The 12,446-nt window shown below is 43.9% G+C and overlaps 1 protein-coding gene across 1 annotated transcript in view; it reads left to right on the plus strand.

Moving 5' to 3' along the window:
- LOC148477352 (uncharacterized) overlaps positions 1-12,446 on the plus strand; it is a 144,897-nt gene that overhangs the window by 72,856 nt on the left and 59,595 nt on the right. Inside the window, exons 2-3 of the mRNA XM_088456852.1 lie at positions 8,142-8,263; positions 8,430-8,478. Of these exons, the coding sequence (XP_088312978.1) occupies positions 8,142-8,263; positions 8,430-8,478 (171 nt within the window). The remainder of the gene's footprint in view (positions 1-8,141; positions 8,264-8,429; positions 8,479-12,446) is intronic.

Genomic DNA, 12,446 nt, shown 5'->3' on the forward strand with positions numbered 1-12,446 from the left:
ACCCGGGACATAACGTGCTCAGTGTCCGGAGTTGGAGCCGGGATTTTGGTGGAGAAGGGTATAAGTCTCACAGACAGATCTAATCCAACGTTTCACTATTTATCTATATTGTCATCAGGGATAAATATAAAATGTAGTGTTAGACCTGCCGGCATTACGCTTATTTATATCTGAGTGCCGACACATATGTATCTTTGGACTCTGTGAGGGGAATTAAATTGTTGCTCTGTTCGGTTGCGATAGCCGCCGGCGCCGGCTTTTCTTCTCGCTGCTCCCAGAGGTGCCGAACAGAAATGTGCGAAAAGTCCAGGTTTAGGTGCCCAGACTGCTGATTGGCCGTCCTAAGCAGGACTTTAGATGGATTTAGACATTTTACGCAGCTAAACCCGGTCTAATTGGGCACGTCAAGTGCGATAACATGTATATAATATATACATATATAAACATAATACTGTAGCAGAGTGGTTAGCATTGTATATACATATATAGGATGGTACAGTGATTAGTATTTTACATATATAAGGAGGCATAGTGGTTAACATTGCTATCTCACAGTGCTGGCTGTGGTCATGGGTTTAATTCTAGCTAGGCCCTATTTGTTTGGAGTCTGTATGTGCTCCCCATATCTGCACAGGGTCAATTCCACAACGTTTCGAAGCATTTCCCAGCCTGTTCCGGGGCCACATCAGGACTAGGAATGTGAATGGAATGTGTTAGGAAGAGGTTAATGGGAGACTGAATGCAATCTGTATGTCACACCTTCATACTGGTGAACGCCCTGTTACCTACAGCCTGTACCAGTCCCTCATCGTCCTTATCTCCTGGCAGCTCTGTAACCATGTATCACCCCTCCTCACTCCAGAGCCCGTGTAATACATAACAAGGCCACCGGGTGGCACCAGACCTGCTCCTGAGTCCACATATAGTCACGTACTGAGACTCCCTGGGATTGTGTCACCCCATTCTCATAATGTATATTTATTATGAACTGCCAATATTTACTTGGTAATTATAATTCTACATCTGGTTTATTTACTTTTAGCCTGGTAATTAGTATTATCCTATATTTGGCGGCACAAGGGGTTCGCAGCGCCCTACAAAGTACATAAACAGTATTAACAAAATTAGTAAAACCTGCCTTACAGTACATAACATTGCAGCACATAGACGTGGTGTATGATCATTGCTGCATCAGCGGTTATAACACCCAAATAGCGGGGCTGCCAAACCCAAAGCTTATTACTCCCGGCCTGGTGATTATAATTATACATTGTAGCCTATTACTCCCGGCCTGGTGATTATAATTATACATTGTAGCCTATTACTCCCGGCCTGGTGATTATAATTATACATTGTAGCCTATTACTCCCAGCCTGGTGATTATAATTATACATTGTAGCCTATTACTCCCAGCCTGGTGATTATAATTATACATTGTAGCCTATTACTCCCGGCCTGGTGATTATAATTATACATTGTAGCCTATTACTCCCAGCCTGGTGATTATAATTATACATTGGAGCCTATTACTCCCGGCCTGGTGATTATAATTATACATTGTAGCCTATTACTCCCGGCCTGGTGATTATAATTATACATTGTAGCCTATTACTCCCGGCCTGGTGATTATAATTATACATTGTAGCCTATTACTCCCGGCCTGGTGATTATAATTATACATTGTAGCCTATTACTCCCGGCCTGGTGATTATAATTATACATTGTAGCCTATTACTCCCAGCCTGGTGATTATAATTATACATTGTAGCCTATTACTCCCGGCCTGGTGATTATAGTTATACATTGTAGCCTATTAATCCCGGCCTGGTGATTATAATTATACATTGTAGCCTATTACTCCCGGCCTGGTGATTAGAATTATACATTGTAGCCTATTACTCCCGGCCTGGTGATTAGAATTATACATTGTAGCCTATTACTCCCAGCCTGGTGATTATAATTATACATTGGAGCCTATTACTCCCGGCCTGGTGATTATAATTATACATTTTAGCCTATTACTCCCGGCCTGGTGATGATAGTTACATTTCGGTGTGATTGTATTTCCTCAGCCCTCCCTAACAGCCAGTATTAGGAAGGTGTATACTGTAGATGGTGTCTGGCAGTAGTAGGAAGGTGTATACTGTAGATGGTGTCAGGCTGTAGTAGCAAGGTGTATACTGTAGATGGTGTCAGGCAGTAGTAGGAAGGTGTATACTGTAGATGGTGTCAGTCAGTAGTAGCAAGGTGTATACTGTAGATGGTGTCAGGCAGTAGTAGGAAGGTGTATACTGTAGATGGTGTCAGTCAGTAGTAGCAAGGTGTATACTGTAGATGGTGTCAGGCAGTAGTAGGAAGGTGTATACTGTAGATGGTGTCAGGCAGTAGTAGGAAGGTGTATACTGTAGATGGTGTCAGGCAGTAGTAGGAAGGTGTATACTGTAGATGGTGTCAGGCAGTAGTAGGAAGGTGTATACTGTAAATGGTGTCAGTCAGTAGTAGCAAGGTGTATACTGTAGATGGTGTCAGGCAGTAGTAGGAAGGTGTATACTGTAGATGGTGTCAGTCAGTAGTAGGAAGGTGTATACTGTGGATGGTGTCTGGCAGTAGTAGGAAGGTGTATACTGTAGATGGTGTCAGGCTGTAGTAGCAAGGTGTATACTGTAGATGGTGTCAGGCAGTAGTAGGAAGGTGTATACTGTAGATGGTGTCAGTCAGTAGTAGGAAGGTGTATACTGTAGATGGTGTCAGTCAGTAGTAGCAAGGTGTATACTGTAGATGGTGTCAGGCAGTAGTAGGAAGGTGTATACTGTAGATGGTGTCAGGCAGTAGTAGGAAGGTGTATACTGTAGATGGTGTCAGGCAGTAGTAGGAAGGTGTATACTGTAGATGGTGTCAGGCAGTAGTAGGAAGGTGTATACTGTAAATGGTGTCAGTCAGTAGTAGCAAGGTGTATACTGTAGATGGTGTCAGGCAGTAGTAGGAAGGTGTATACTGTAGATGGTGTCAGTCAGTAGTAGGAAGGTGTATACTGTGGATGGTGTCTGGCAGTAGTAGGAAGGTGTATACTGTAGATGGTGTCAGGCTGTAGTAGCAAGGTGTATACTGTAGATGGTGTCAGGCAGTAGTAGCAAGGTGTATACTGTAGATGGTGTCAGTCAGTAGTAGGAAGGTGTATACTGTAGATGGTGTCAGTCAGTAGTAGGAAGGTGTATACTGTAGATGGTGTCAGGCAGTAGTAGGAAGGTGTATACTGTAGATGGTGTCAGGCAGTAGTAGCAAGGTGTATACTGTAGATGGTGTCAGTCAGTAGTAGGAAGGTGTATACTGTAGATGGTGTCAGTCAGTAGTAGGAAGGTGTATACTGTAGATGGTGTCAGCCTGTAGTAGGAAGGTGCATACTGTAGATCGTGTCAGTCAGTAGAAGGAAGGTGTATACTGTAGGTGGTGTCAGGCAGTAGTAGGAAGGTGTATACTGTAGATGATGTCAGGCAGTAGTAGGAAGGTGTATACTGTAGATGGTGTCTGGCAGTAGTAGGAAGGTGTATACTGTAGATGGTGTCAGTCAGTATTAGGAAGGTGTATACTGTAAATGGTGTCAGTCAGTAGTAGCAAGGTGTATACTGTAGATGGTGTCAGGCAGTAGTAGGAAGGTGTATACTGTAGATGGTGTCAGGCAGTAGTAGGAAGGTGTATACTGTAGATGGTGTCAGGCAGTAGTAGGAAGGTGTATACTGTAGATGGTGTCAGGCAGTAGTAGGAAGGTGTATACTGTAGATGGTGTCAGCCTGTAGTAGGAAGGTGTATACTGTAGATGGTGTCAGGCAGTAGTAGGAAGGTGTATACTGTAGATGGTGTCAGCCTGTAGTAGGAAGGTGTATACTGTAGATGGTGTCAGGCAGTAGTAGGAAGGTGTATACTGTAGATGGTGTCAGCCTGTAGTAGGAAGGTGTATACTGTAGATGGTGTCAGGCAGTAGTAGGAAGGTGTATACTGTAAATGGTGTCAGTCAGTAGTAGCAAGGTGTATACTGTAGGTGGTGTCAGGCAGTAGTAGGAAGGTGTATACTGTAGGTGGTGTCAGGCAGTAGTAGGAAGGTGTACACTGTAGATGGTGTCAGTCAGTAGTAGCAAGGTGTATACTGTAGATGGTGTCAGGCAGTAGTAGGAAGGTGTATACTGTAGATGGTGTCAGGCAGTAGTAGGAAGGTGTATACTGTAGATGGTGTCAGGCAGTAGTAGCAAGGTGTATACTGTAGATGGTGTCAGTCAGTAGTAGGAAGGTGTATACTGTAGATGGTGTCAGTCAGTAGTAGGAAGGTGTATACTGTAGATGGTGTCAGGCAGTAGTAGGAAGGTGTATACTGTAGATGGTGTCAGGCAGTAGTAGCAAGGTGTATACTGTAGATGGTGTCAGTCAGTAGTAGGAAGGTGTATACTGTAGATGGTGTCAGTCAGTAGTAGGAAAGTGTATACTGTAGATGGTGTCAGCCTTTAGTAGGAAGGTGCATACTGTAGATCGTGTCAGTAGAAGGAAGGTGTATACTGTAGGTGGTGTCAGGCAGTAGTAGGAAGGTGTATACTGTAGATGATGTCAGGCAGTAGTAGGAAGGTGTATACTGTAGATGGTGTCTGGCAGTAGTAGGAAGGTGTATACTGTAGATGGTGTCAGTCAGTATTAGGAAGGTGTATACTGTAAATGGTGTCAGTCAGTATTAGGAAGGTGTATACTGTAAATGGTGTCAGTCAGTAGTAGGAAGGTGTATACTGTAAATGGTGTCAGTCAGTAGTAGGAAGGTGTATACTGTAGATGGTGTCAGGCAGTAGTAGGAAGGTGTATACTGTAGATGGTGTCAGGCTGTAGTAGGAAGGTGTATACTGTAGATGATGTCAGTCAGTGGTAGGAAGGTGTATACTGTAGATGGTGTCAGGCAGTAGTAGGAAGGTGTATACTGTAGATGGTGTCAGCCAGTAGTAGGAAGGTGTATACTGTAGATGGTGTCTGGCAGTAGTAGGAAGGTGTATACTGTAGATGGTGTCTGGCAGTATTAGGAAGGTGTATACTGTAGATCGTGTCAGTCAGTAGTAGGAAGGTGTATACTGTAGATCGTGTCAGTCAGTAGTAGGAAGGTGTATACTGTAGATGGTGTCAGTCAGTAGTAGGAAGGTGTATACTGTAGATGGTGTCAGCCTGTAGTAGGAAGGTGCATACTGTAAATGGTGTCAGCCTGTAGTAGGAAGGTGTATACTGTAGATCGTGTCAGTCAGTAGTAGGAAGGTGTATACTGTAGATGATGTCAGTCAGTGGTAGGAAGGTGTATACTGTAGGTGGTGTCAGGCAGTAGTAGGAAGGTGTATACTGTAGATGATGTCAGGCAGTAGTAGGAAGGTGTATACTGTAGATCGTGTCAGGCAGTAGTAGGAAGGTGTATACTGTAGATCGTGTCAGTCAGTAGTAGGAAGGTGTATACTGTAGATGGTGTCAGTCAGTATTAGGAAGGTGTATACTGTAAATGGTGTCAGTCAGTAGTAGCAAGGTGTATACTGTAGATGGTGTCAGGCAGTAGTAGGAAGGTGTATACTGTAGATGGTGTCAGGCAGTAGTAGGAAGGTGTATACTGTAGATGGTGTCAGGCAGTAGTAGCAAGGTGTATACTGTAGATGGTGTCAGTCAGTAGTAGGAAGGTGTATACTGTAGATGGTGTCAGTCAGTAGTAGGAAGGTGTATACTGTAGATGGTGTCAGGCAGTAGTAGGAAGGTGTATACTGTAGATGGTGTCAGGCAGTAGTAGCAAGGTGTATACTGTAGATGGTGTCAGTCAGTAGTAGGAAGGTGTATACTGTAGATGGTGTCAGTCAGTAGTAGGAAGGTGTATACTGTAGATGGTGTCAGCCTGTAGTAGGAAGGTGCATACTGTAGATCGTGTCAGTCAGTAGAAGGAAGGTGTATACTGTAGGTGGTGTCAGGCAGTAGTAGGAAGGTGTATACTGTAGATGATGTCAGGCAGTAGTAGGAAGGTGTATACTGTAGATGGTGTCTGGCAGTAGTAGGAAGGTGTATACTGTAGATGGTGTCAGTCAATATTAGGAAGGTGTATACTGTAAATGGTGTCAGTCAGTAGTAGCAAGGTGTATACTGTAGATGGTGTCAGGCAGTATTAGGAAGGTGTATACTGTAAATGGTGTCAGTCAGTAGTAGCAAGGTGTATACTGTAGATGGTGTCATGCAGTAGTAGGAAGGTGTATACTGTAGATGGTGTCAGTCAGTAGTAGGAAGGTGTATACTGTAGATGGTGTCAGTCAGTAGTAGGAAGGTGTATACTGTAGATGGTGTCAGCCTGTAGTAGGAAGGTGCATACTGTAGATCGTGTCAGTCAGTAGAAGGAAGGTGTATACTGTAGATGATGTCAGTCAGTGGTAGGAAGGTGTATACTGTAGGTGGTGTCAGGCAGTAGTAGGAAGGTGTATACTGTAGATGGTGTCAGCCAGTAGTAGGAAGGTGTATACTGTAGATGGTGTCTGGCAGTAGTAGGAAGGTGTATACTGTAGATGGTGTCTGGCAGTATTAGGAAGGTGTATACTGTAGATGGTGTCAGTCAGTAGTAGGAAGGTGTATACTGTAGATCGTGTCAGTCAGTAGTAGGAAGGTGTATACTGTAGATGGTGTCAGTCAGTAGTAGGAAGGTGTATACTGTAGATGGTGTCAGCCTGTAGTAGGAAGGTGCATACTGTAAATGGTGTCAGCCTGTAGTAGGAAGGTGTATACTGTAGATCGTGTCAGTCAGTAGTAGGAAGGTGTATACTGTAGATGATGTCAGTCAGTGGTAGGAAGGTGTATACTGTAGGTGGTGTCAGGCAGTAGTAGGAAGGTGTATACTGTAGATGATGTCAGGCAGTAGTAGGAAGGTGTATACTGTAGATCGTGTCAGGCAGTAGTAGGAAGGTGTATACTGTAGATCGTGTCAGTCAGTAGTAGGAAGGTGTACACTGTAGATGGTGTCAGTCAGTAGTAGGAAGGTGTATACTGTAGATGGTGTCTGGCAGTAGTAGGAAGGTGTATACTGTAGATGGTGTCAGGCAGTAGAAGGAAGGTGTATACTGTAGATGATGTCAGTCAGTGGTAGGAAGGTGTATACTGTAGATGATGTCAGTCAGTAGTAGGAAGGTGTATACTGTAGATGGTGTCTGGCAGTAGTAGGAAGGTGTATACTGTAGATGGTGTCAGGCAGTAGTAGGAAGGCGTATACTGTAGATGGTGTCTGGCAGTAGTAGGAAGGTGTATACTGTAGATGGTGTCAGGCAGTAGTAGGAAGGTGTATACTGTAGATGGTGTCAGGCAGTAGTAGGAAGGTGTATACTGTAGATGGTGTCAGGCTGTAGTAGGAAGGTGTATACTGTAGATGGTGTCAGTCAGTAGTAGGAAGGTGTATACTGTGGATGGTGTCAGTCAGTAGTAGGAAGGTGTATACTGTGGATGGTGTCTGGCAGTAGTAGGAAGGTGTATACTGTAGATGGTGTCAGGCAGTAGTAGGAAGGTGTAAACTGTAGATGGTCTCAGCCAGTAGTAGGAAGGTGTATACTGTAGATGGTGTCAGACAGCCCGTAGTTGGGTTCTCATTGCTGTAGGACAGTGGTGTCAGACTCGGGCCATCCAGCTGCAGTGGAATTACACATCCCAGCATGCACTGCAACCGTTTTGCTCTTAGGGCATGCTGAAACTGTGGCTGGGATGCTGGGATATGTAATCCCACAGCAGCTGGATGGCCACGAGTTTGTCACCCCCGCTGTAGAAAGTGGAGTTGTCAGAGGACCAGTAACACAATAAGGTTTTCATTACTGTGCAGATGTTGCCCAGCATTGTGTACAGTACCAGCAGCCGGAGTATATGGTCTCCCCCTCCCCCCCCCCCCCCTGTACTATGCTATGTTGGATAATGCTGTGGGATGAGTACTTCAGCTCTGCCCTCCTCTGATTGCACCAGCCGGCCCCAGTGACGCTATGACCCTGCCACTCTGCCCCAGCACCAATCGCCCGTTGTGCATTGAAGTGTGTGGCCGGGTGGCAGCATTGTATGTGTGCCGGCTCCTCAGCGCTGTCATCGAGTGTCTGTAACAGTAACCGTCATATCCTATCATATTCCAGGTGCGGCACCGGCAGTCCGGCCAGATCATGGTGCTGAAGATGAACAAGATGATAAGTAACCGGGCGAATATGCTACGGGAAGTGCAGCTGATGAACCGACTGTGTCACCCCAACATCCTGAGGTGAATATGGCCCCCGCGGGCTCAAGTTGCCGTATCGCAGTATTTGTCCTGTGCTCACCCCTCATACTGCTGGCTTCCATCATCCAGAACCACTGTATACAGGATGTGTGCTCCTAACCACTGAGTCACCTGTGTGATCACACCTGCTCATGCCTTTCTCTCCTAGGTTCATGGGTGTCTGTGTCCAGCAGGGACAGCTTCACGCACTCACCGAGGTAAGTGTACATCAGGGCAGGTAATGTTACAGTGTGGGGCAGAGCTGGAATAGGAGCGACTTACTCAGCAAAGGACCGGATAGGGACAGCAGCAAACAGTGTAGTAAGTTACAGCCCACACATCAGGACAGTAGTGTAATTGTGCGTCATTTGCACACTATAAGTAATGTATGCTATAATGCTGGCCCCGGGAGCAAAGGAACTCAGAGAGGACTCACTGTACCTAATATAATATGCAGGCTGATTATCACACACTATAATATGCAGGCTGAATATCACACACTATAATATGCAGGCTGAATATCACACACTATAATATGCAGGCTGATTATCACACACTATAATATGCAGGCTGATTATCACACACTATAATATGCAGGTTGATTATCACATACTATAATATGCAGGCTGATTATCACATACTATAATATACAGGCTGATTATCCCGTACTATAATATGCAGGCTGATTATCCCGTACTATAGTATGCAGGCTGATTATCACACACTATAATATGCAGGCTGATTATCACACACTATAATATGCAGGCTGATTATCACATACTATAATATGCAGGCTGATTATCACACACTATAATATGCAGGTTGATTATCACATACTATAATATGCAGGCTGATTATCACATACTATAATATACAGGCTGATTATCCCGTACTATGATCTGCAGGCTGATTATCACGTACTATAATATGCAGGCTGATTATCACATACTATAATATACAGGCTGATTATCACACACTATAATATGCAGGCTGATTATCACGTACTATAATATACAGGCTGATTATCACGTACTATAATATGCAGGCTGATTATCACATACTATAATATGCAGGCTGATTATCACGTACTATAATATGCAGGCTGATTATCACGTACTATAATATGCAGGCTGATTATCCCGTACTATAATATGCAGGCTGATTATCACGTACTATAATATGTAGGCTGATTATCACACACTATAATATGCAGGCTGATTATCACGTACTATAATATACAGGCTGATTATCACGTACTATAATATACAGGCTGATTATCACACACTAATATGCAGGCTGATTATCACGTACTATAATATGCAGGCTGATTATCACATACTATAATATGCAGGCTGATTATCACGTACTATAATATGCAGGCTGATTATCACATACTATAATATGCAGGCTGATTATCACATACTATAATATGCAGGCTGATTATCACGTACTATAATATGCAGGCTGATTATCACGTACTATAATATGTAGGCTGATTATCACACACTATAATATGCAGGCTGATTATCACGTACTATAATATACAGGCTGATTATCACGTACTATAATATGCAGGCTGATTATCCCGTACTATAATATGCAGGCTGATTATCACGTACTATAATATGTAGGCTGATTATCACACACTATAATATGCAGGCTGATTATCACGTACTATAATATACAGGCTGATTATCACGTACTATAATATACAGGCTGATTATCACACACTAATATGCAGGCTGATTATCACGTACTATAATATGCAGGCTGATTATCACATACTATAATATGCAGGCTGATTATCACGTACTATAATATGCAGGCTGATTATCCCGTACTATAATATGCAGGCTGATTATCACATACTATAATATGCAGGCTGATTATCCCGTACTATAATATGCAGGCTGATTATCACGTACTATAATATGCAGGCTGATTATCACATACTATAATATGCAGGCTGATTATCACATACTATAATATGCAGGCTGATTATCACGTACTATAATATGCAGGCTGATTATCACGTACTATAATATGTAGGCTGATTATCACGTACTATAATATACAGGCTGATTATCACGTACTATAATATACAGGCTGATTATCACGTACTATAATATACAGGCTGATTATCACACACTAATATGCAGGCTGATTATCACGTACTATAATATGCAGGCTGATTATCACATACTATAATATGCAGGCTGATTATCACGTACTATAATATGCAGGCTGATTATCACATACTATAATATGCAGGCTGATTATCACATACTATAATATGCAGGCTGATTATCACGTACTATAATATGCAGGCTGATTATCACGTACTATAATATGCAGGCTGATTATCCCGTACTATAATATGCAGGCTGATTATCACGTACTATAATATGCAGGCTGATTATCACATACTATAATATGCAGGCTGATTATCACGTACTATAATATGCAGGCTGATTCTCACGTACTATAATATGCAGGCTGATTATCCCGTACTATAATATGCAGGCTGATTATCCCGTACTATAATATGCAGGCTGATTATCACGTACTATAATATGCAGGCTGATTATCACGTACTATAATATGCAGGCTGATTATCCCGTACTATAATATGCAGGCTGATTATCACGTACTATAATATGCAGGCTGATTATCCCGTACTATAATATGTAGGCTGATTATCACGTACTATAATATGCAGGCTGATTATCCCGTACTATAATATGCAGGCTGATTATCACGTACTATAATATGCAGGCTGATTATCACGTACTATAATATGCAGGCTGATTATCACATACTATAATATGCAGGCTGATTATCACGTACTATAATATGCAGGCTGATTCTCACGTACTATAATATGCAGGCTGATTCTCACGTACTATAATATGCAGGCTGATTATCACGTACTATAATATGCAGGCTGATTATCACGTACTATAATATGCAGGCTGATTATCACGTACTATAATATGCAGGCTGATTATCACGTACTATAATATGCAGGCTGATTATCACGTACTATAATATGCAGGCTGATTATCACGTACTATAATATGCAGGCTGATTCTCACTTACTATAATATGCAGGCTGATTCTCACGTACTATAATATGCAGGCTGATTCTCACGTACTATAATATGCAGGCTGATTCTCACGTACTATAATATGCAGGCTGATTCTCACGTACTATAATATGCAGGCTGATTCTCACGTACTATAATATGCAGGCTGATTATCACGTACTATAATATGCAGGCTGATTATCACGTACTATAATATGCAGGCTGATTATCACGTACTATAATATGCAGGCTGATTATCACGTACTATAATATGCAGGCTGATTATCACGTACTATAATATGCAGGCTGATTTTCTACTTCAGGGTCCATAGGGTATCCACAGGATACCTTGGGGTATAGGTGTGACGTCAGTCGCAGGGCACCAAAGAGTTAAGCTTTCAGCCTCCCAGGATGCACTAGGTCCCCCTCCTATACCCCGCCCCCAGGCCAAGGCACCTCAGTTTAGTTTGGTGCCCGGCCGGAGTCGGGTGCACCTGTTGGAGTGGGGGCTAGAAGAGCCCCTGAAGCTTATTCTTCATGCAGCTGTGGCTGCACAACTGGATGAACAGCATGGACAGTCAGTCCTGACGTCCATGCTGTCTTCCCTACACCCCGCCGGTACCAGAACGCCGGTACTGATCCGGGGATGCTGGTGGGCGTCTGGGGTCACAGCTAGCGGTGACCCCAGATGCTCCGGACCATGGCCGGATTCAAGGGGGACAGAGGTAAGCAGCGGGGTCCCGCGGTGGGTCCCCGCTGATCACATGGTCCTAAGTCCCCAGGCAGGGGGCTCCCTGGGGACTGGCTGCAGCGTGGAGCCAGGCGACCAACCTGCGCTTCCACTACCCCCTGGGACAGCGGACCGCAGCAGAGCGGTAGCGCTGCGGCGTCCCAGGGGTTAAATGCATGCCAGGGGAGCGCGCCTTCCCTGTCTCACAGCCGGCGCCTCCCCCGCTGCACACAGCCCTCTCTGCACTGTGCTGACTGGTCCTGTGTCAGCGCTCCTCCCCCAGGCCAGCTTCTCTCTGCTCCTCGGCGGCCATCTTCTCTGCAACGCATGGTGAACGCTGCTGGAAGTCTGGAAGGAAGCATCGTGGTCT

Source organism: Taudactylus pleione, unplaced genomic scaffold (genome assembly GCF_031769625.1).
Source record: "Taudactylus pleione unplaced genomic scaffold, aTauple2 ptg000722l, whole genome shotgun sequence".
NCBI classification, from domain to species: domain Eukaryota; kingdom Metazoa; phylum Chordata; class Amphibia; order Anura; family Myobatrachidae; genus Taudactylus; species Taudactylus pleione.